Below are 25,287 nucleotides of genomic sequence, written 5' to 3'. Positions count from 1 at the left end.
CATTGATGGGCCTTGAGCAGCCGCTGGATGTTGCCATGGCCTTTTTGCGTTTTGAATAAAAATATCTGATGCCGGAATGTGGTCTGTTTCAGGCTGAGGTTCTTTGAGCAATGTAGTTGATCTGGGTGTCTCTGCGGGCTTTGCGATCCCCGGCAGGTCCACCGCTTGTTTGGCCTTGTGTAGCAGTGTGCGAAACAAGGCGGGTTTAAAGAGTCCTGGAATAGTTGGTTGCTCAGGTAAAGTCTCATCGTCAGAGAAGTCGTAGTCCTTTTCACTACCCTCCTGCCAGGATGGTTCCTCTGATAACCCCATACCTGAAAGGGGCGGTGCAGACCACAAATTCCGTTTTTGAGATTGATCTGGCTGTTGATGACATTGCTGCACCCCTGTTGCTATGCCTTGTGAATAGGCATTATTAACCAATTCTTGGACAGCTGGTGACAGGTCCTGCCAAGTACTAGGCTGAGATCTGAGCCCAGCAGCAGTAGGGGTGAATGTAGCTGAAGGCCCTGCCTTGGCTTGGGGTGAAAAACCCCACAGAGGCCTGGATAAAGTTGCAGAACTTGGCCCACTCAGGGGATGATGAGCCTGCTGGATGGCCTGGCGATCTGGGGACCAATCCCTTCCCGGTAGGAAACCCTCTGGAGCCACAGAATTGGGAGTCAAGTGCCCTGGTAATGGTGCAGGGCTTGGAGACCTTCCAGAGGCTAGAGAAGGAGCGTGGAGAGCTGACTCCAAACGTTGCTCCAACGCCAGGATACGTTTTTCAGCCTCCCTGAATGCTGAAGTGGATGGGCCCTGAGAAGACTTGGGCTTAGATTTCCCCTTGTCCTTAGCCTTGGGGGGAGGGGCTGATGACACTGCTTGCTCCCCACCAACTGTTAATTGATCCATGGTACTCACAGAACCGATCAAACTCAATGAATTAGAAGAAAACAGCCGAGTGCTTGCCTATGTGATATACACGAAGCTTTTCCACAGAATGCAGCAAAAAAATGGCTGCCTACTGCTGACGAGACCTTGCTCGTCGCTCCGCCCCCTCAGGCGATAATACGTCACTGACAGGCCTATGAAGGCCCAAAGGACGGAGGGGGGGGTGGTTTCCCGCCTAAACGGGTGCAACCGTTGCCTGCCCCAAAATGGCGGCCGCGAGTAAATGGGGCGGTAATATGCGTCGCCCTTGCCCCATCAGTGAGGAAACTGGCTTTCAGGAGAAACCTTAGGTCCCCGAGCCACAGTAAGGCCAGCCGCCGCGACATCCTCCCTGGCACAAAGGAGTTATTCCACCGGCAATCCCAGGGGACTGTGCCCCGAGTGCGCGCGCGCGTAAAACAAATAAGCCGGCAATATGCTCGGCAGCGGCGGCGGCTTCGGCGGCGGCGGCTTCGGCGGCGGCTCGGCGGCGGCGGCTTCGGCAGCGGCTTAGGAGGCCTTTTCCTCTGCCGCCGAACATATGGCCAGAATCGGCTGTCATTCTTGCTGAGCCGCCTCGATTTCCTCCGCTTTTCTTCTGTTGAGGGGAGAAAGATCTCTCTGGGCGACTCCCCTTCAGCCTCCCAGTGAGGGGGACGGACCCCCTCACCTTCGGCTGCAGCCGGGTCTGGCCACGGAGGCCAGTGACCCATGGCTGAAAACCCCCTTCATAAAACTGTACCCGCTGAGGGAAGAGGTTTCCCGGGGGAAAATGATGGGGGTGTTGCCCACGGAGGGCAAAGACCCCGTCCTGTCTGGCAGTTCCTGAAAAACAAGAAAGACAAAGAAAACAGGTTAATCAAAGAATTTACACATGTAATTAACTTTATTCTAAATACTTTTACTACACAACAAACTCATATGTCTCTCCAAAGACTGAGTTTTTGAAACTGAGCCCTTGGGGGCAGGCAAGGGGCGGTGCCTAATTAACATGTTAATTTATTAATTTATAACTCAGTCTCTACCAATAGGATTGAGGGTTAACCATCCTGGACTCTCCTTCCAGAAGCAGTGGAGAACCACTGTCTTAGAGGAACATAGTGACAAATCACTTCTCTATGGTTTAGTTTTATCCAACCAGAAGCTGAATTCAATTTGAGTGTTTCTACAAGAAATATACTATCAATAAATCCACAGACTATTTTAAATATATTCCATAATATGAGAACCTGAGAACATGCAATGCCAATGCAGCAGAAATGTTATGCACTGACTTTAAAAGATAATTTAAATTTAGGAATCAGAATAAAATGCTTTTTTCCCCTCATGTAAGTGTAAATTCTGATTTTAAAAAGTACCTTTAATCCATCTTTTCCTTGAACACCATCTTCTCCTGGTGATCCTCGAATACCCTAAGTTTCAGAAGAAATATCAAAATGCTATTATTACCAAAAAATCTTGTGTATTCAAACTCAAGCAAAAGTACATTATCTCAGCAAAGCAGCAAATAGATCAGAGTAAAACAGTGAAAGATACAGCAGTTTTATTAGTGGTGTTTGAAATCACATATAGGACCAGTATACAAGGATTTGTTGGATAGTACTAGATGTTGTTACTGTCACAGATATTTCTTTTTCTTTACCCTTGGTCACTCTGGCCCTTCCAAATATACTGAGATGCTGAAATGCATGCATTTGCAATGATTCATGATTAGCTTTTTTCTCAATTTAAACATGGTTCTGTTTTAATACTGAAGGACACAGCAGCTGTCATAAGCAAGAAGTTATCTGAAAGTGATATAAACCAAGCTGCACTGAACAAACAACCAGAATGAATGCTGCATGACAGGGAGATGTAGATTTAGGCTTCCTGATATTGGAGTGAATGTCTGTACAGAAAGGTACAGGAAGATAAACTGGATTTCAACTTTAAAAGAAGGGCTTAACAGACACTAAATAAATGGTACATTTCTATAGCACTACCTCATACTTTTAAATGCATAAGTTTGATTTGAAAAGGAGTATCTTCATGCAAGCAAATATTCTTTTCACCTTTCTAAAACAGTTTAGCATTCTGGAGTTGATTAGTTTCATGACAATAAACCACAGATATACTCAAATATCTCTTAGTTGGCTTCCATTATATTATCTAGTGGGTAGTTGTTACTGTATGTATTATTTATAAACTCAGTTCACATTAGAATATCATATTATTGCCCTCACTAAAAATTTAACTGCTGTGTCTTTTTGAAAAAGACAACATATTGATCTAAAGAATCAGGAGCTTGCAACCCTTTGGGATTCAAGCACAATCTGAAGTTGTGAGAGCACCACAATTTAACTGAAAGACATTGAAAGAAAATGCAGGGCATCCTGCATAAGCCACGCTCACAGTGTGGTAGTAAAAATTTTGGTAGCCCTTCACTGCCTAAGACACTGGAAAAGGCAAAACTCCAATGGTGTTAGGAACTAAAGTTTCTATTCTGGTGCCTTGGAACATATTTTTACAATCCAACCAATCAGGCATTTACAGTAGGGGTGTCCTTCTGACCTTCCTGCCAATCAGCTTAAAGTTCAACATCTTTCAGTGAAATTGGGTGCTCTGGGGTGTATCTCCATTTTCTCTACCCCACTGCGTTCCCCCTGTCCGGGCAATAGTCCAACCCTGGTCTTAGGCGACTCCTGTGAAATGGTTGTTCGACCCCCAAAGGGGTCTCAACTCCCAGATTGAGAACCACTGATCTATAACATCTCACAACTTCAGATTGTTCTTGAATGGTGCTAGATTTATGATTGGGGGTCCCCACAACACGAGGAACTGTATTATGGGGTCATGGCATTAGAAAGGTTGAGAACGATAAACATTGAAATGGCTATGAAACTGGAGGCTTACCCATTCGCAAGATCACTGTCATAGTTACGTAATCATTTACAAGCCACTAATTTATCAGACCTGTTGTGCTCTGTAGAACCTCCCTCTTGGAGGATGATCAGTTCCATTCTTGCTTACCTTTTAATTTTCTGGTAGCGCATTTCAAAACAAAATATTCTTTATAATATTAAAAAACTGTGATTTGACTTCATATAGGAATACATAAGCATGCTATTAAAAATCATTATAAAAATATGAAAAAGATAGCTGCCAATTCCAAGTGTCCACCTGGGTTATTGCTAATGTTCTGACTTCAAGTTGTTATCTATTCTTTGAGTACTATTGATTTACTCAGTAGTTGCAAATGTATATGCAGAAAGAAATTGAGACTATTAGAGGAGGCTGACTATCATGTTCAACATGAAAAATCTAACTTCAGAAAAACATATGTTGCAACTCTTATAATTCAGACTATCTTGATCTATTGTCACTTTGTATCTATAGTAGACCTATTTGCTATTGTTTCAGAGTGAAAGACACAAAATAATAAAAGTTACAAAATGACAGATGTTGATTGTTATGAGAAAAAAAAATCCTTTCTTGCAGCAATAGTTGTTCAATAGTGGAACCAATTAACCAGAGAAGTGATCATATCCCTTTCACTGGATGAGTTTAAATCAAGGCCATACATCTGGATACTTTAACTTAGCCTGAATGCTAAGTTCAAGAATCCTGACCAACTGTTTGATTCTATATTAATAGAAGTTTACAAACCTTTAAGCTACATAATTAAAAACATGCTATGTCTTATGAAAAGAAGTGCTAGGAATGACATGGCAGCTTGCTGAGGGTTCGCAGGCGTTTGGGAAAACCTCTAGTTAATATTCTGTGCAGTTCAGAGAACTCCCAAATCCCACTCCTGGCTGGTCCCGCCCACCCCTCTTCTTTCCTCCCAGGACTCTCCATGCAGGCTGTTTGGATGTAGGTAAGTGTAGGGCGCATGTGCAAATTGTGGGTGTTCCATCACTGGGGATTTTAAAGAAAAGATTGAAAAGCCACTTGTCTGAAATGGTGTAAGGTCTCCAACTGGTTGGCTTAGAAGACCTCCAAGGTCCCTTCCAACTCTGTTATTCTTTCTTTCTCTATCTTTAAAAAATTATTTAATCAAACATGATATTGATAGTTTTCCAGATATAGCAAAGAAGCCTTTTCATCTCTCACCTGCTTTCCTAATTTACATAGCCCTTTTACATTTACAATATAATTCTGACCCTAGCAACAAAATATGCTACAATATTCAGTACTTACTCTTACACCTGGTTCACCTGGTGCTCCAATATTTCCAACTGGTCCAGGATCTCCCTGTTACATGCAACAGAAATATCAAGTGAATCTTATTCTGATCAACAGAACAAAACACTAAGTTTGCTACAGTAGTTATCTAATGTTTGCTCTTTATAAAACAAACTCATTTCTGAAATATAAATTAAATTAAATAAATTAACCTTTATGTTGTTTTTTTCACCACAAATAAAGTGGAAATAGAAAAGCAGTTTTTCTGCAAATACAAATGTCAAGTATAGTGGAAAGATAAAAATGTCTCATTCTTAACTAAGCCAGACACCAGATAATTAACATAGCAGAATTGAAATGAATGATGACAGAACTCTATGTTTACAAAGATGAAGCAATGAGAGGAACAAGAAATTTGCTAGTTCCTGAAGACCCACACTTGAATCCTTCTTGCCTGCCTTTCATTCTTGTGAAGCTTGGAGTGCCTACTCTAATTCCAGAAAGGACTCTAGTCATGAACCATTTGTTGACTGGAAAGAGAAGCTGGGAAGGCTTGAGTAGTGGGTAGCTATGAGTTAGAAAAGACTTGGACTTTTCTTCTCTGAATCCATATTTTCCAGTGTCACCAGGCTTCCTGTATATCTGTATCTACCTAAGTGTGACTCCTACCATGGGTCTTTGGTGCTCTCAGAGCTTGGTTGTTTTCTTGCAGGTGTTACATTACTCAACTATATAACATCATCAATGCACCAATGACTACTACCTTGTTTTGGATTCCACTTCCCCATCCCTATTATAAAAGTTTTTGAGTTATTTATTCTATGGATAGGAATTTGAAAATGTTGTAAGCAGTGAAGAGAAACCAGAAGTGTCACAGTGCTAATGGCTGGAAAATAATGGGGTCCGAGGAGCTCCATGAAAATCCAGACTGACAAATGGTGGTGGTGGGGTGTTTTCAGACTGGAACAATCTTGTAGGGACAGTGAGAAGGAGAGGCATCTCAGACAACTAAGAAAACAGGCAAGTTCCTCAACAGGTCAGAGACAGAGCTTCGGACTGGGGGCGGGAGGAGGCAACCGGACTACGTTTTTGTGCAGGAGCGGTGTCTGAATGGAGTGTTGGAACCAATGAGTAATTGGCCAACTCACAGGTAAAAGAAAATTTCGAATTTGAATATTAAAAGGTGTCCCAGAGGTGAAATTAGTGGATAATTGGCAATTGGGAAATTCTCTGGATGGTTAAAGACAAAACTGAGATTAAAACACTAAAGCCCAAGAAGGTTACTACATTTTAACAATTGAATTTGGAGAAATTTAAAAATGAAAGAAACAAAAGAAAAGAATCTGAAGAAAAATATTTTTATGTGGATTTAAAGTATTTTTGAGAGTTTTAATAAACAGCTGATTTGAGAATATTGTGGATTGGACGGAGCCATCTGCTGGTGGAAAAAGAGCATTGCAATACTAGATGGAAGACAGAAGAGAGCACAGCTGTGTAATTTCATCTTGACTATTGAAAGGTAATTTGGAAACTGAGAACTTTTAAGGAGTGTTTGTTTTTCTACATTGCTTGGCTTCAATTGTTTATGACTGTGGAACACAATAAACCTTTGACAGAATGAAATGAACGTTAGAATCTGAAAATTAAAAGAGATGATACGGACTTTAAATTTTAATTAAAGGTGATGTAAAAAGTTTAAAAAAACTTGTTACATTGGTAACACGCAGTTGTGAATGTATGAGGAATTATTTAAGATGTTAAAAACATGTGTAAAATTTTAAAAGGTAATAATCAATCAGAAATTTGTTGGATTATATAGAGCAGGAAATAGGAGAGAAGGTAGTAAAAGAGAATATAAATGAGGAACAAGAAAATAATATTGAAGAAGGGGCTGAAAGCAAAAAAAGTCTGATGATTTCACTGGGATTTACAGTGGCACAAAAAAAGAGTAGACAGAGGGGAATGTCTCTCAAAAAAGAATCAATCAAAGGGTAAAGAGGGAAATAATGGGAAGAGACCAGGGGAAATTGTGGGGAGAACCACTCGAACAATATATTCAAGAGCGAAAAAAAGGACTCAGGAGAAAAGATATAAGAAACATGAAAAGAAAAGAAAAAGAAGCTAAGTGAATCGGATAAAAGGAGAGATCTAAAGAAAATGGTTAAAGAGGGAAAGGTGTTGCATTGTGCGTAACAAAATAAATCAGAAGCTTCACAAATGACTGCATTTGCTGATTCAAATAACCTTTTATAAGGTTATAACAAAAGATTTCTATAATATCACGTTTTTTCACAGACCACATGGCAAGAGATGTTTTCACCACAAAGTACTGGCTAAACCACACCCTTCTTCTTCTTCAGTCTCTGGACATGCTCATTCAACATGATTGGCTCACTGAGTCACCAGACAAGATTCATTGACCAACCATGTTTTGATTGGCTCTCCCGGCGAGGAACAAATCTCAATAAAAGGTTAGTGGAAAGGAGGAAGGATAATAGGGATTAAGGAAATTGAATCAATATTATTAATTTTGCATAGTTGATCAAGTTAAAGGATTTTTAAATTGGATTTGAATATGATGATATATATTGTTTATAGCAAAACAGATTAGCAGAAAAAGCGGGATGGGAAATTTAAAATATTATTAATTGTAGATAGTCAATTAAGTTAAAGTTTTAATGCAAAATTTGAATATGATGATGTATATTGTTGATAGTAGAATACAACAGCAGATGGAATGTGAAAAGGTAATTTGGTTTAATTTTAAAGATAATTTAAATTAAGAGATGAGGTTGAAATGTAGTGGGATAGGAAATTTGAGAAATATATGTGATAATGGAGGAATAAGACAACTAATTGATGTTATTGTAAGAGATTGGATTTAGGATGACTAGTAATATTACTTATGTATTAAGAAAAAAAAATTGAGATAAAGAAATATACTATTATGGCCAAAATGGAAAACAGAGATAGGATGTAAAATGGATTATGTATATGAAAAGATATGTAAAAACAATCTGGACAACACTTTGTTCATAAAATATGTATGTTTGGGGAGGGTGGGAAGGACAAAAAAATTGTAATAAAATTGATTTTTTAAAAATAAAAGAAAATGTTGTAAGCAGCTTTCATATGTTGTAACCTGCATTAAAAATGGCTAACTTTAATCATGGGGGAAAATTTTTAAGGGTTAACTTCTCCTGAATTATTTTATTTGTTTTATATGAACAACAGTTTTAGGATAGATCTCCTATATACATATAAATAAAATCTTGCTTGTTTATAAAACTTTTACTGAAATTACGATTGTTTTTTAATGCATGTTTAATTATAATTAACATTTAATTCAAAGTATATTCTGATGCTAGCAATTATGTTTAGTATAAATATTATACATACACATTCCATCTCTCTATCCTATGCTCACTTCTATCTTTGCTTGGAAACTACAAGCTAAGTCGAAGAGAGGGGTTAAGAGGAGGTCTAGCTTGGAGTCATTGCACAGCTGCAAGATGCATAAGATTGAACCCTGATCCCCAAGATACATGAAGCTTTATGTGGTTGTTCCCAGGGAAGGCAAACAATCTTTGAGATTCTTGTAACATAAATGGTAGATAAATTGCTGACTATAATTATTCACAAGTGGCTCTGATTGCTTGCACCTGACAATATCAGTTCCCTTAATACCAGATTATTTTTCCCTTTTTGTTTTGTTTTCCTACAAACTTCTAACTAATGAGCTGTGGTGGCTGGAGTGCAGTACTGCAGGCTATTTCTGCTGACTTCTGGCTGCCTGCAACCTGGCAGTTCAAATCTCACCAGGATCAACATAGAGTCAGCCTTTCATCCTTCCTAGGTGGGTAAAATGAGGATCCAAATTGTTGAGGGCAATATGCTGACTGCATAAACCGCTTACAGAGGGCTGTAAAGCACTGTAAAGCGGTATGTAAGTCTAAGTGGTATTGCTAATATATATGCTCACCAGGGGTGGGTTCTAACTTACTTCGCTGATGGTTTGCTTCTTTCCGCGCCATGTGGGCGCACGCACATGCGCAGAAAGTAAAAAGCTGCTCTGTGTGTGTGTAGAAGGGAAAAACAAGAGAGAGATGATTTGGGGGGGTGGCCAGCTAGCTATCGCTCATAAATTCCCACTACTGGTGCTAGAGAACCAGTTTGAACTGGGAGGAACCCACCTCTGATGCTCACCTATTTTATAAAATTACTCATGATTTATACATGAGTAGTGCAGAAATGACATCATCAAACAGGACAAAATGAACTGAAACATCATGATTTACTTTCAGACAGAATGCTTCCAGTGGAAATAATAAATATTTCACGTATAATAAAATGAAAAGTATCACCATGAAATATCTCAAATATATATGTAGAGAAATAGCTGCCTGTTTTTCCTCATCATTCAAACTGCACCCCAACAAAATTATTCCAACAATCACCTTTGTGCCTGGTTCTCCTGATGGTCCTGGCTCTCCCTCTGGGCCAGGTGGTCCCTGCATTGAAAACATATAAATGAAGTTATCCGTTGTCCAGCACTAAATGCTTTCCAACATGATGAAGCTCACTAGGAGGTTCACAGGACTTTTAAAAAAAAGTCTTATTGGGGTGATGAATGAGATACTTGTTGTATAATATCTTATTCTACTATGGTGCAAGATCCCATTTTTAAATTCCTCAATATTTTTTATTTTAATGCAGCAGGATCTTCAGTTTTTCTTGTCTACATCATTTGCTGAGATAAAGGACTCACCTCAAAGCCAGCTTCACCTACAGGACCAACATCACCTTGTTCTCCCCTCGGTCCCTTGTATCAAACAAAAATGTATGTGAGCAATGCATTGTTATTATAAAAAAACCCCACTTTTATACCAATACTGTACTGTACAATAACATCAGTTGGCCAGGTTTTTGAAGATATTTTTTTCTCACAGCTGGATATTTCCTTTTTCCAGGTTCTATTACTTCTGAGAGTACAATAATTTAATATGGTCCTCACTCTTAAAGAGGATTTGCTGCAACAATCCAATCATCATCTGACAATGGAATATTTATCAAGGCTTACTAGGCGTAACATTACATTTGAACCTTCGAAACAAGTAGCTCCATATTCAGTAACATGCTCACAGCACAAGTTTAGAGACATGACACAGTTGTATTACAGAGAAGAATGTCGTTGTATACAAGTAGAACCTCTACTCTCACATAACTCAATCTATCTGTATATCTCTATGATCTAGGGTTTAACTTCTAGGCTTTCCTCCTGACTTTTAAAGACAAAAACTTGACCATTCTCTGCAGATTAGGTGGAATCCATTCAGTGATGATTTTATAATTTTATATGATCTGCAAATTGTCTTGCCAACTTCCTTCATTCTTTACACCTTTCATGGAAAGTATATAACTTTGGAGATTTATAGACTTCTGGACTACAGTACAAGACATAATTAAAGATAAGAATTGTCTCATGGTAAGGCTCTGAAATATTTTTCAGAAGCTCATGAAAGGAGATAAGTTATTAAAAAAATCTCAGTCATGTTTGATAGAGTAGCCTTAGCATGAAAGCTGATGTCTACTAAACTTGAGGTTTCTGAATGCCTTGAAATTTCCAGTTTTGGAGTCCACAACACTGTTTCTGATACCATTTACAGTATATCAGCAAAACCCAGGAACTCTGCTAGATAACTGTGGCAATATCTATGTAATGTTCTCTGGGATCAAATGCTAAGCAGACTCACACATGGCTTGTTCTTACATTGGAGGCTCTATGGGTGTACTAGCCTGGATTTTAAAAAATCCCAAAGTTAGCAGAAGCCTACCATTTCCATAGTATCTCAAAAATTGGTGACTGCAGACATGGGCATATCTCTGTAATCACCAGGAGCTGACCTTGATTTAAAGGAGACTACCTTTAGTTTAATATATTGATTTTATTTCAAATTTCATACTCTTTTTGTTTCATGCTCTATAATTTCAACCAGCTTTTGTTAAATACATATGAAAGAGCCTGAATCTTGGTTTTGTTTTAATGGGTAAATTAAATTCTGACAACAGAGTCTCTAATTTTTAATGGAGAAAAGAAAAACATGCACAGTAGGACAAATAAATGTGGCACAGAATTCTTAATCTAGGTAATGGTTTATATCTGTAAATCTGTAAATTTATGTAAAGTATTAATTATCTTACACAAGCAAAACAATCATTTGAAATATCAAACCAATTATTCTTAATATAGTACTGACATATAATGAAAAATGCTTGCATTTTAAAACTGTTTCAGTAGTTTTTCTCATGTTAACAGCAAAAAAAGTGAAATTTTTTTTGAAATTAAAAGTCAGTAGAGATATGTACTTTTTTCTACTGGTCTCCTCTTAGATTGGTTTGAACAATTAGCAGATAATACTTGCCACCTGCCACCAACAACTAATAGTCTTTTTGTCTAGCCTAGAAAATTTAGATGCTTCAAACACTGCTTATTTTGTCATAAAGACTGTTTTGCAAGCTGCCACTCAATTTATATCAGTGATTTTCAAACTTGGCAACATTAAGATGCATGGACTATATAACTCCCAGAATTCCCCGTGCTGGCTGGGGGATTGTGGAAGTTGAAATCAATACAATTTAAAGTTGCCTACTTTGGAAAAATACTGACTTAAATAATCAGCTGAAATTCATTGTCAGTTTTGTATTTATATTTATATTAACTGGCAGGTGAGCTGTTGCTCAGAAAAACAGTTTACTTTCTATTCAACTTCTTAGAAACTTAATAAAAAGTTACATAATCTATCTCAGACTAAATTAAATATACAATCACACCAGCTAACTACAGTAATCTGAGTAAATCCTCAACTGATCTTGGACAGCATATATTTGTGAACTGATAAAATTGCAGCACAGAAGATACGTGTTTTATTATTTATACTTGATATAAATGTACTACAGTTGGGTAATCATTTGGGAATAAAAAAGGGAGTACCGTATGGGTTCTCTATAACCACTATCTGAAAAGATGAGGCAAAAGCTGAACAGAAAATGCCAGAAAAAGAATTTTTAAAAAATTGAATGCTAAATATCCTCTCTTAACCACTTTTATGATTTTCAGACTTTAATGGACACATTTAAAGAAATGAAGAAAAAATACTTTATTCTGTAGAAGAGAGACTTACTAAGAGTCACACAGTTTCAACCTAAATATAAAAGTGTTTCTTTAATATAACTTTAATTGCAATATAACAAGACACGTTTTCCAAGAAATTATATTTCACATTTCAAATGAAAGGAAATGAAATGAAATCAACTTACTGGTTCACCCGTAGGACCTCCATCTCCTATACTTCCAGGAAGGCCAGGCAAACCCTAAAAACACAAAACCAAAAAGCTACTTAAATTTTACATCAAAACTTCATAAATTGATCAAAATGCAATTCATAAAACATCTTCAATGACATTTTTTTAATACAATAATTTTATTTCTACAATATAAGGACTTGTGACTGGCTGATTTATGAATTAGTAAATTTTTCATTTTGGTGAGCTGCATCCTAAATCATATTTGAAAAGTTAAGATATACAAACTAAAGATAAAATCTTTTCCTTATCTGTGAAATAAACTACAATGAATGCAATGATGCTTACTTTGTTGTAGTTATATGAAGACATACTAAAAAATATATATGAAAAATGGCAGATAACCAGGGGTGAGCTGCTAGCCGGAACGTCTAATTGGGCTCACCTCTGCGGCTCTGGAAGTACTGTGAGTTTGAGTGGAATTACGCTTCTACACTCATGCAGGTAGCAAAATCACACACGGAGACACAGATGCGCCCATGTTCCGGCAAGGTTTTTTGCTTCCGCGCATGCAGAACACATTTCCACACACAAATCAGAACACATTTATTTTTAATGTCAATTTTTAAAAAATTACTTACATTAACAATTAAAAAATGTAACATAATGGTTGTGTTCATATGGTCCACCTGGCTAGGGAAGTTAGTTTTAACCCCAAACAACTGTATGATTATTTCAGTGAAAACTAGACTAGCTTCTAATAGAGGTCCTCTTCATTTAGTGACCACAATTGGGACTGGCAATTTGGCCATTAAACAAAGTGGTTGCTTTAAAATGAAACTGTGACTGTGCTCATGATCTTACTTCAGCTTTCATTTGCTTTATAAACCTGCACAAGTTGTAAATGTGAGGTTTGGTTGCAAAGTTACTTTTTCATCACCATCGCAAATCTTTCTAAATAAGGCAGTCATTAAACAAGACTTACTTGTATTTGCATGATACTTTAAATTTCAGCTTACATTAGGTGATCTCAACTACTATAAACTCAATGTATTATGTGAGAAGCAGAATGGAATTATAAAAAAATAAATCTTCCACTGATGCAGGAAGGCTACCTTTGAAGAGTGTTCGAAAACTTCAGATCGTCCAAAATGCAGTCTCACAAGCAGTTATGGGCCTTCCAAGGCATACCCATATTTCACCATCACTCTGCAGACTGCAGTGGCTGTCAATTAGTTTCTGGACACAATTCAAAGTGTTGGTTATGACCTACAAATCCCTACATGGCATCTCCTGTTCTGGTTTAAGGCTCATACAGGTAATAATTGGAATAAATGATTGCTCAATGCATCTCATCATAAAAACACAACTTCTTTATTTCTCCTTATTCTTTTCAACGTTGCATGCAGCGTTTTCTTTCCTCCTCTTCATCCTTAGCAATTAAGTAGATTAGCTTGGGAGTAACATAAAAACCATTCCACAAGTCATTCTAAATTTATCGGCTACTCAGGGCCAGCCAGAAGTCATAAAAGGAGGCAAATAAATCACACAATGATTAGCTTACGCTCCGGAGCTTGTCATGGACGCCCCCATCTTAGAAATACAAGATTGATGAAATCAGCTTCTCTTCTGTTTCACACCCGTACGTGAGGTAATTGATTAATTAATCCCTCCTTCTTATATCTCCTCCCCCTTTCTTCTAAGCATTTTTGAATGCATCTAAAACGAGCATCTCTCCATCTCCTATCTTCCCCATTTGATTCATCTGAACTCATGTGAATATCATTAGCTCTGTGGTCTTTATTAACTGTGCCCTCTGTGGCTAAATCTGGCAAATTTACGATCTGTAAATCTCCCCCCTCCTCTGAGTCTAAAAATTCCTCAAGCTGTAAGGAAGTATACACAACACTTCTGAGACCGCCTTCTGCCACGCGAATCCCAGCACCCGTTCAAGTCCCACAGAGTTGGCCTCCTCAGGGTCCCGTCAACCAGAAAATGTCATTTGGTGGGGCCCAGGGGAAGAGTCTTCTCTGTGGAGGCCGCAGCCCTCTGGAACCAGCTCCCCCTGGATATTCGCACTGCCCCCACCATCCTTGCCTTCTGAAAATTTTAAAGACCTTTTTATGCCACCAGGCATGGGGCCATTAGATCTTAGACCCCGCCCAATGAGTGTTTTAGTGTATTTATGGAGTGAATGGTGATGAATGTTTTTTTAAATTATATTGGAGTTTTTAAGTTCTTTTAGTCACATTAATTGGATTTCTTGAGATGCATACTGTTTTGTACTTTTTGATATGTTGTGAGCCCCCCGAGTCCTTGGAGAGGGGCGGCATACAAATCCAATCAATCAACCAACCAACCAACCAACCAACCAACCAACCAACCAACCAACAAATAAGAACTTACTGGTGCTCCTGGAGTGCCTCTTCCTCCAGGGATTCCAGATTTTCCCTGTATAAACACAAAGAAGGTAATGTGTCCATTCTATTTCAAAAATATTGTCACAATTGATGCCTTAAATATGAATGTTAAAAAAATGCCACATACAATGAGACCAGGAATGCCTTTTTTCCCAGCATCACCAACTTCTCCCTGGGAAAAAGGAATCAATAGGGTTATTTTAATGTACACTGTATTCAAATATGACAATTTTTCTTCTAAATCCCAAATTATTGACATTCTTTTTAGTGCAAATTATTGGGAAATTTGTCATCAACCACAGGCACAAATGCAGGTACTATTTATTCCTTTTTATACCACTTCCTAGAAAAAATGTCAAAGAAACTCACTAAAATTAAACGATCACTTAGTCAAAATTACAATGAGGTCAGTCTTTATCTTAATCTAGGTGATGAAATGAAGACACTATAAGACACCAAGGAGGAAATGGCATAACATATAACTCAGAGACAAAGAATCAAGTTCCCAATAAAAGAAAGGTTATATGGTACTGTACTTCACGCATCTAACAGCAACATGGATCATTTTGGGGACAAAGGTAAAAAAAGTTAAGTTTACCTTGATACCTTCTGTCCCTTGTTCTCCCAGAGGACCATCTTGGCCTCGTGGTCCCTTATGAATTAAAACAAAAAACAATCAGGAATGATGCAACTGTTCATGTGTATGCATCTAAGGATTCACAAGACAAAACTGAAGCACAAAATCTGTAACTGTTGCCATGATAATTCATAGAATTTAATTGGATCCAAATGAGGACATTTTGTAATTTTTTCCCCTATCACTTACTACATTTTCCCACACACATGCATACAGAATTCATTGGGGATTTTTAAAAAAATTGTATGAGATAATAAACATCCTCAGTCACCACCTTTGAATAAAAACTTGAAAAATCTGTCTCTCTGCAAATTTTGTCAACCCTACTAGACTCCTTTTTTTCTTGTCCATTACTTTTCTATTTGACCTATGAACACAATCACCTTAAGATCCGTCCTCCAAGATATAAATTGTTAGAGTGCAATTCATTTCTAGAAGTTCACAATTAATTGTTCAAACTATTTCTCAAGATCTTTTCTTTTTCCAATAAGTAGACTATAATGAGACTGATTTTTCACAGCCTTTAGCTACCTTAACTCTGTAAGAGAATAGGGATGTGTTATACATAAACGATCAATTTCGAAGTAAAATTATTCTCACTTCTGAGTGAGGAAATGGCAAACTAGATGTCTCCATAGGGTGGGAAATGAAATGTGGGCAGGAGTGACAGACAATGACAAGCCCAGTCTAATAGAACCTCTCGAGATAAAGGAGAGGATGAGGGATTGCCCAATTGTGCTCAGGACAGCAACTCCTTGTAAGGAGACCAGAGACCAGTTGTTTCCCATGGATTTCAGTGCCAGAAGATGAAGAAAGATACTAAGCTCTCAACCACACTTTTAAGAAAACTAGATTAATTAATCCTAATACATTTCAAAAATATTTGAAAAGCATTTAACGTTGAAAGAGAAATTCAAAGCAACAAGCATGAAAAACCATCTTGTGAGTTAATCTTTGTTCCAATACAAAGGACAAACTAATAGCTTAAATAATGTAAAGAAATTGAAATAAATGGCAAAAAAATATATAAGAAGGTCTTAATTTAAGAAAGTTGCAAATGAATTCAAGGACCAGAGAATTTTGGGATATTAGGACTTTGCTAAAGGGTTTGGCAAATAATAAAACAGTATTTTTAGGGTAATATAAATTGTTTAGTCTATTGGAAAATAAATTATAGAACCTGGAGGTTTTGCAGTTTTAGAAATAAAGCACCACACGAGAGTAACAATTAAAATCAGGAAAAAGTAGAAAGGGAAAAAAAGAGACAAGCCTGTTTTCTGTGGTTCCCATAAAATGACAGAAAATGGACATATAGATATTTCAGGAAGTTTTTGAAAAATAGAATCAGAAACTAAGAGCTACAATGTTAGTACCAATGCTTGCTGATATGGATTATTTACAAAAGGTTTTTAAAAAGAAATGAAAGATGTGAAGGATAGTATTCTGGAAGACTGATAAATGAATGGGATAAATGACAATCACCTGATGCAGAAATACTAGAAAATAAAGAATTTTTTGGATTGTAAGACATATATGACAGTCCAAATGGAAATACAAATAATAAGCCAAGATATCTGGATAATTTTACTGGATTTAAAAATGAAGGTTATTAAAAACCTAAAAAACCTTGATGGCAGAAAGAAAAATTGAAGGGAGATTAAATTCTATGAGAGCATCTCAATGAATTAAAGACTAAGATTATTGATTTGATCATGATTAAAATAAGACATATCCTTATAAAATTCTGTGACTCCCTTAGGATCATTTTGCTAACATTTGGATAGGAAGGTTAATTATTTATGGGTTTGTGAATGGATAAGCGATAGATTATGGGAAAGATGTGAACTGTGTATGAATTGTGGATGGAGTGGAAAAACAATTAATTTTGTTTATACCTGTTGCAATGATCAGAAATCTCTTATTTAAACATTGTTTTTCTCCCCTTTTTCTTTTTTCTTCTTTGCACATCTATCTATCTACCTACCTACCTACCTACCTACCACAGAGAGAGAGAGAGAGAGAGGGAGAGAGAGACACACAGAGAGAGAGAGAGAATACTTGAGGTCATAAACATACTACTTACTCTTTGACCTTTAGAACCCTGCAGTCCAGGAGGTCCTCGTGCTCCTGGAGGGCCCTAAATAATAAGTAAGAATGTAATACATATTTATCATAGAGCAGTAGCAGTATCATATTTTGTTACCAACTTCCTTCCCAAAAGGTCACTCATTTTTCTCCTTATTGCCCTTTTCTGAAATTTCCCTGAAGTAGGCTAAAATTTCTCTTCAGCCATTCAGCAGTTTTAAAATTAATCTACCCTAGTCCCAGTCCAATACTCTATCAATTGCATCATAATTGTAGATACGGAAAAGTAAAGTTGCATGAGAGACAAATTATTATATTAGCAACTTGAAACAGGTAACATATCAGTCATGGCATTACTTTCTGACAGATAGGACTTAAAAAGATAAATTAACAGACATATATGCTCACATAGGTACATGTTAGATTATCTGACCTCTATGTCAAAAAACAAAAATCACTGGACTAGATTCACTGGGAATTATGTGGAGATTTCACTATGACAAGAGAAGTGATTCATGATCACTCACCTTTCTTTCCTGCTGCTATACATAATGTTCCAAAAAGTCGTACTTTCCCCCATAATAGTTTTATAGCTTATAGGGAAAGACTGCAAATCAATTTCTCAATTTCAGAAATTAAGCCTGGTTTAAATATCTTATTTTGAAGTCACTGGGTATAAAAGCTTTCCAAGGTTAGACTCATGCCTTTAATATTCCTTACTTTGGGCTGAATAATTTTTCTCTAAAGTTACACTGCCTATTAATAGACTTAAGATTAAAAATTAATAGATATTTGACTCATGTAGAGATGCACAAAAATATAATATTTTATACTTACAGGTAGCCCCTGTGGCCCTATATCACCAGGGCCCCCTGGTGGACCTGGGTATCCCTGAAATAGAAGTAAATATAATATGGCTGATGCATGGATACATTGTTACATTTGTTCTGAGCCGTGTACAGAATTCTTATGTACTTTATTAGTGAAGAAAACTTTTACTGGGAAGCCCAGCAAGCTGATTTTCTTAGAGAGGCTTATATGTATATGCATTTGTATATACAGTATAATTGATTTTTTTTAATGGAAAATAATGATTTTCCATTAAAAAAAATGAAATATATATACAAATGCAAATACATATAAGCCTCTAAGAAGTAGTATTCAAGTAGTAGTATTTAAGTAATAACAATACTAGTTCTGCAGAAATATATCTGTGTGGTCAAAGAATATGCCTTTGATCTAACTTCCAGATTATGTTTCGGAGAATTTTATAACATCTTGTTCACTATTTCAAGCTATCTTTTTCAGATACTTTCCTCCTCAAACAGAAGTTTCAAAGTCCTAGCTTCAAAATATTTTTGCTTGATTTTCAGTGAGTAACCAAAGCTACATTTTTGCTGTAAAACTATTTCTTTAAAATAGTTAATTCAATTAACATGATAAGCAAAAACTACTGTTGAAAAATAATACTGAGTTTCAAATATTTAAGAAAGATGAATAATATTAAGCCCAATACCTACAATCTTTGATGGAATAGATACTCATTTTTCTTACAGACTGTTTCATACAAATGTCTCTACATGTAAACAGGATTACCTTTACTTTAATATTTAGTAAAGGCAGGAATTTTCCAGTAACTATTTAAGTATATACTTTCTACTTAAGATTTGTTAATGTAAGATAAATAAATAAAATTAGGCAATAGTTTATGACATAATCCTGGATTTACTTACCACGACACCTTTTTCTCCAGGAGGGCCCACTGGGCCTGGATTACCTCTGTCTCCCTTAAAAATAAATAAACAGATACATACATACATACATACATACATACATACATACATACATACATACATACATACATACATACTGTTCATACATATAGTAGTTTATTTGATTTTTGACAGTAGAACTGCATACCCAGTTTTGAAATATGTTTAATAATGAAAATACAACTTGTATACCTAAATAAATATTCAGTATGGTGGTGTGAGTGAGTAGTAACTCCTGATTCTAGGGTTATTCCTAAGCTTCTCCAGGAATGGAAAACAAAACCAGTAGGAGCTAAGTATTGTAGCTACATTTATGCCTACATGTGAACCGTTTTCCTTTCTCCATTAATGGATTTATCACTAGAGTCCCCTACCCCCCCCCCCCATTCTGGGATGAATATATATGATTCAAAACAGGTTTTAATTAATCCAGAAAGGACAAGATGAATGCTTTCTTCCCCATGAAAACCATACTATTGATTGTCATTAAAAAATTGGGATCCTAACAGACTGTGTGACTTTCAACCCAATTGTATCATTTGATGACAGATTCTATCAATCGTCTGCTTGGCACATATTCATTCCATTTAAAAAAATCTGCTGCAGTTTTATTATCAAGTAACATTTTTCCAAGCAACTTGAGTAACTTTTACTGTTTTGCATGATTAAATTCCAACACAGATTTAGAGAATAAACATGCTGTTATGTTTACATATGAAATAAAAATTAGAATAATGCAAACTTTCCCAACTAGAAAATGAGTACATTTGTAAAAAAAAACTACAAAATCTAGTAGTCTATAATAGACTTCCATCATGACAAATAATCGTAGCTCATACTGAACAAAATTTAGAACACTAGTTGTAAAGCACAGTATGGGTACATATTACTTGTGCTACTCTTGTTACATTAATTATCTGCTAGGATCTTACAGTATACCTTCTCACCAGGTCCCCCAGAAAGTCCAATTTCACCAGGTGAGCCAATAGGTCCCTAAAGAGCAGGAGAAATGGAAAAGCAAATATTTATTTGTTTGTTGATTGATTGATTGATTGATTGCATTTATTTGCCGCTCACTCCAAATGGACTCTGAACGGCTAACAGGTATAAATACGATATAATAAGTAAAAAATCGATGAAAACATCACTAAAATCACATGTATTATAAAACCATACTTGCAACAATCAGTAACCTATCATTTATAGTCAATGTTTATTTGCAATAGCATTTAGATTTATTTACCACACATAGCGCTTAATAGCACTCTATGGGCAGTTTATAATCTAAGAATTATTTGCATATGCCAACAACCTGGTCCCTCATTTGCCTGCAATACTGCACTTTATTATGCCATTAGGGATCTTATAATTAATCTCAGAAACGTTTATTTATATATATGACCATATGCAAATATGAGTCCAGTCAAATTCTATGAAATATCTGGAAACATCTGTAGACAACCTATGTCAAATGTTCACAATTTATTGTACACCTGTTAAGGAGTGTGCAGAACCCTTGAATTATCAAGGACATGCACAGAAGAAAACTAGGATTCCAGCAGATATCCAGGAGATATGAGTAATTATTCAGTCATCCAAAACAGATACATTAAAGTTTATGAAATAATGTTTACTTTAGAAATAGCACAGTAAAATTAAACAGTCCAATCATTCACAGTCAAATCAGTCAATATATACAATAATACAATAATAAGATTACACGACTGTCTTTGTCTTACATATCACACATACATTACAGCTTACAAACACATCAGACTATCATCAAACACACAGAGCTTACTATATCAGTCACAGTGAATCAGCAGAAAGAGCATAGAGCAGAGAGAGAGAGAATCATGCTTTCTGGCTCCCTCCTATGGCAATTTGCAACACTAGCTCTTAAAGCTATAGTACTTCAATACATACAACTATTCATTGTTAGCTTGTTTATATATTGCAAACCCAACTGTTTTGTACATAGTGCTAACAACACCATATATTCCACTTTTTAGTTATATGAAGGCACAAATGTTGCTTTTGCAAATCACCAAAAATCTTAACACCATTGCCTGCAAATTTTAAATAATATTTTTAAGGATTCTTAAGAACTAGAAAAAACAATATATATACAGAATCCTTAAAATTACACAGCTCTGATTGCACTAATATGCATATTTATAATATGAACCTTCTCTATTGGCATTACAATTATGTTTAAAGATTATAAAGCTATTCTCATTATTGCCATTCAGAATGATACAATTGTCCTTAGAACTTGTTCAAAACTTCCTTTTCTTTCTTCCTATTTGGCTGCTACCCATTCAGCAGAGTTCTGATGAGATATACATTTGAGGATCTGCCTTTAGTGATCAAGCTGCTGGCCTAATTATTATGAATCAGATATCCTGAAGGATTAAATCACAATGTCAGTGCAGTAAATACTTGGAACTTGGCATTATAATTACGGTACATCTATCTTGGTGAGTTCTTATTTTCATTTTAAAATGTGTGAAAACTCTAAAATGATTCTGCATTCAGCTTCAGGACTTTTGTATCAGGCAGTTCCAATCTTATAGGCTTCAAATGTTTTCACGGAACAGTTCAAAGAGCTTTTCCCATGGTAAATATGGTGGATGCTAAAGAAATTTAAATATGATATGATTACCAGTGCTTAAGACCAAATTGTACTCCTCTGTTAAATTTTGTCAATTCCCATGCATGCTAGAAGGCCTCTGGCATAATTGCATCACTTTTTAAATACAAATTAAAACTAAAAATAATATATTCAAATAAAGAAAAGAAACAACATAGAAGAATGTCTACATAAAATGTTATCTGTATAATATTAAAAAAACCAATTAGAAGCAAAAAAAAATATTCTTGGGACACATGGGTCAAAATCAGGAACTGAGAAGCAACCTTCTAATGCCATCACAAAGAAACAAATAAAATTGAGGATCCCCCAGGCATGAAGAAAGAAAAGTGTGAATATATGAAACTGGAAAACAGCTTATCCTAAGTCAATATCCTAAATAATGAGCTGTTTCCTTCTATTTTGTGGCAGGAGACCAATGAGCTGAAAATAGCCTTCCCTAGGCCAATAGATGTCAGATGTAGGAATTATAGCTGCAATAACTCTTCAGCCAGCATGGGAATTATGCTGCAGAGTCAATAATCCAATTGAAGTATCACGCTAGAGAGACTACTGAAAGACTGAACCCAAAAATTGTCCTAAATAATGAGCTGTTTCCTTTAATTTTATGGCAGAGGACTAGTAAACTGAAGTGTCAGATTACTGTTTAAGATTATTTTTTAACATCTACATTATAGACAAGAGTATGTTAACAATATCTCTTCTTTTCCTCTTGTGTAGAAGAAGAAAGCAATTTGATAGTTATTATTTCACAATCCTGTATAGCAGCTGTGGGCCACTATGGCAACTTCAGGATCTGTGGAAAATTCCTGAGCCAGCATGGACAATTTCAGATATTTGTCTTTCTAACAATAGTCAACATCATGGTACTGACAGGTTTATTTATGGCCCTTTAATGTGATATAATGCAATATCTCAGAAAATTGCAATATTTAATATCCACAAATTGTGTAGATTGAAGTGACATTTATGTAATCAGTTATCTGGTAAATGTTTACCACTTTGGCAATGAGTTCGAATGCTTATAATTATAATAATATCCCTTTTATCAACCAGATTATTTTTAGGGCTGAAAGAATATAACATTCTGATCTTATTTTTTTAATATTTAAAAACATTTTTGTTTTGATTTATATTCAGCGATAGAAAAGTTTTGCTTATAATATAATGTTGTTTAAAAGTTTTGGCAGTTAATATTTTTAAAATGTTAAACTTAGCTGTGCACGCCAGCATACAGTAGCTCAGAGAGAAGCATTTTCCCCAGTTTTTTAAAAAGTGTTTTTCTTGGCATCACTTCTAAAAAAACCATTTTCTCTCATTTGTTGTACAAATTTGCTCTATGGAACTCTTTTTATTCTAATTAAATTAACTAAATATTATATATGTAGATCTCCTGATTCTGTATGAACCCCCTAATTGTACCAGCAGGATAAAACCCCATTTCAATTGTAAGATGTTAACCAAAGTAATGCATTACCAATATGTTAAATTAAAATTGTTTCTTCAATTGAGAAAACCCCTTGACTGTGTTTCATGTCAACAACCAAAAATATAATTTATTTAGTAGGATCTTAAATACCAGATCCTTCTAAACAGATATGAGGAATTTTTACCATATGAACAGATTTCAGAAAAAGGAATTATAGTCAAATGCACAATATCTGTAGCACCTTCCAACAAAAGGATTGAGATTTTTCATGTATTAAATAATCTGTGTGAAGATTTAAATAAGAACTAAGGCACTGAGAAATTATACATTTGTTTTATTATTGTTTTTATTTAAAATTTCTTGCAATTCTTGACTGAAAATGAACAGCAGAGGATTTGCCATAGAACCTCATTATTTTCACAAACCATGGTTTCTTAGGTCAGGCAAATGAGGGATTAGAGAAACCTAGATTAAAACTAAAAGTGTTTTATTTAGGAACATTAAATTTTAACAAACCTAATTGCTTCTTGATATTAATGACTGCTATTATCTTTAATGAGATGTATACTAAATTTTCTTCAGTAAAGGGAGTAAATAGAGACTACAGATGTATTTTTATATAGGAAGGTGAAAAGTAGTTCTTCTGTGTATAAACTGATGGGATATATAAATATTAAATTTAATATTAACATGTAATAATATATTATTTAATATTTAATAAATATTAAATAAATACTGTAAACGTCTCTAGAGACTAAAAAGAACATAATAAATCTTTAATAAAACTATTTTCGGAATGAGTGCTTTTTAATTCATTACATTAATTAGGACTAAGCAGTAATCTGGTTTCAAAGTGGAAAAGTTGATTCAAATATTCAGAACATGATGGTACTCACGTAACAACTATGTAAAAAACCTCTAACAAAAAGACATGTTTCATTTAAAGATATGTAGAGTGTGAATCCATATAGCTTATTAATTTTATCTCCGGCCTTATTATATCCAGCAAGCATAGAAGCTACTTTGAAGATGGGCAGTAATGATAACATCATTTAAAATCTTATATAATTGTAAAAATTACTTATGGTACCCTTGGAATAATTTTTCAGCTTATTGAGTACCTATGCACAATATATTAAGGCAACCAAACTGCTTAACCGGCATTCGTGTGCTTCCATCCTATACTGCTTCTGCATAATACCATGACTTTAATATGATTAGATGTCCTATTCAAATCCATAGGGACTGCCATTTCCGATTAGCAAAATACAAAGTTTGAAAACATCACATTCCAGTTTATTAAGACCAGAAATGAAGCACACCAAATTTGGAATCTACCCTTAGCAACAGGAAAGTTAAAAATCATGAAGGCTGATTGGAATAAAGGTGACAGCTAAGGCATTCCTTTAACTTAATCTTAGCTGGATTAACATGTGGTATGAACCAGGTCATTCAACTCTATGATAAAACTGTATTACATTCATTAACATAGACTATTGCTAGTTTAATATCACAAAAAATATTTCTAATTTTGGTACTATATAATACTCTTTATTCAAAAGCCATTTACAATAATAACTTTTCAGCAAAAAGGTTTTTATCTCTCTCTCTCTCTAGAAAAAAAGGATTAATAATATAAGTGGGATGCATTCCTTTTGGGGTACACTATTAATCCATCTTCTGAATGAATGTAGTGATGCATTCATATCTAAGATCTTCGATGCCTCACTAATATGTGGACATACAGCACAGAGGAATTCTAAGAAACCCCATGTCCATTCAAATACAGATGAACATTCCAAGAAGATAATTTACACCTGCATTCTGAAACCTGAGGCTAACCAATTAGGCAATGCCAAAAGCTTTATATAAGTGAAAACAGAGTTAGTATGTATGATTTCAATGTCAGTTTT

At 35.6% G+C, this 25,287-nt stretch overlaps 1 protein-coding gene across 1 annotated transcript in view; it reads right to left on the bottom strand.

Annotated features, from left to right (window-relative positions):
• Positions 1–25,287, bottom strand: part of COL24A1 (collagen type XXIV alpha 1 chain) — a 173,138-nt gene that overhangs the window by 50,412 nt on the left and 97,439 nt on the right. Inside the window, exons 25-36 of the mRNA XM_070746621.1 lie at positions 20,232–20,285; positions 19,254–19,307; positions 18,358–18,411; positions 17,519–17,572; positions 15,397–15,450; positions 14,926–14,970; positions 14,785–14,829; positions 12,394–12,447; positions 9,845–9,898; positions 9,534–9,587; positions 5,092–5,145; positions 2,271–2,324 (exon numbers count right to left, since the gene is read on the bottom strand). Coding sequence (XP_070602722.1) covers positions 2,271–2,324; positions 5,092–5,145; positions 9,534–9,587; positions 9,845–9,898; positions 12,394–12,447; positions 14,785–14,829; positions 14,926–14,970; positions 15,397–15,450; positions 17,519–17,572; positions 18,358–18,411; positions 19,254–19,307; positions 20,232–20,285 — 630 coding nt within the window. The remainder of the gene's footprint in view (positions 1–2,270; positions 2,325–5,091; positions 5,146–9,533; positions 9,588–9,844; positions 9,899–12,393; positions 12,448–14,784; positions 14,830–14,925; positions 14,971–15,396; positions 15,451–17,518; positions 17,573–18,357; positions 18,412–19,253; positions 19,308–20,231; positions 20,286–25,287) is intronic.

The sequence above is a fragment of the Erythrolamprus reginae genome, chromosome 3 (genome assembly GCF_031021105.1).
Source record: "Erythrolamprus reginae isolate rEryReg1 chromosome 3, rEryReg1.hap1, whole genome shotgun sequence".
NCBI lineage: Eukaryota > Metazoa > Chordata > Lepidosauria > Squamata > Dipsadidae > Erythrolamprus > Erythrolamprus reginae.
The sequence above is the reverse complement of the archived record's forward strand: the minus strand, read 5'-3'. Positions and strand labels throughout refer to the sequence as shown.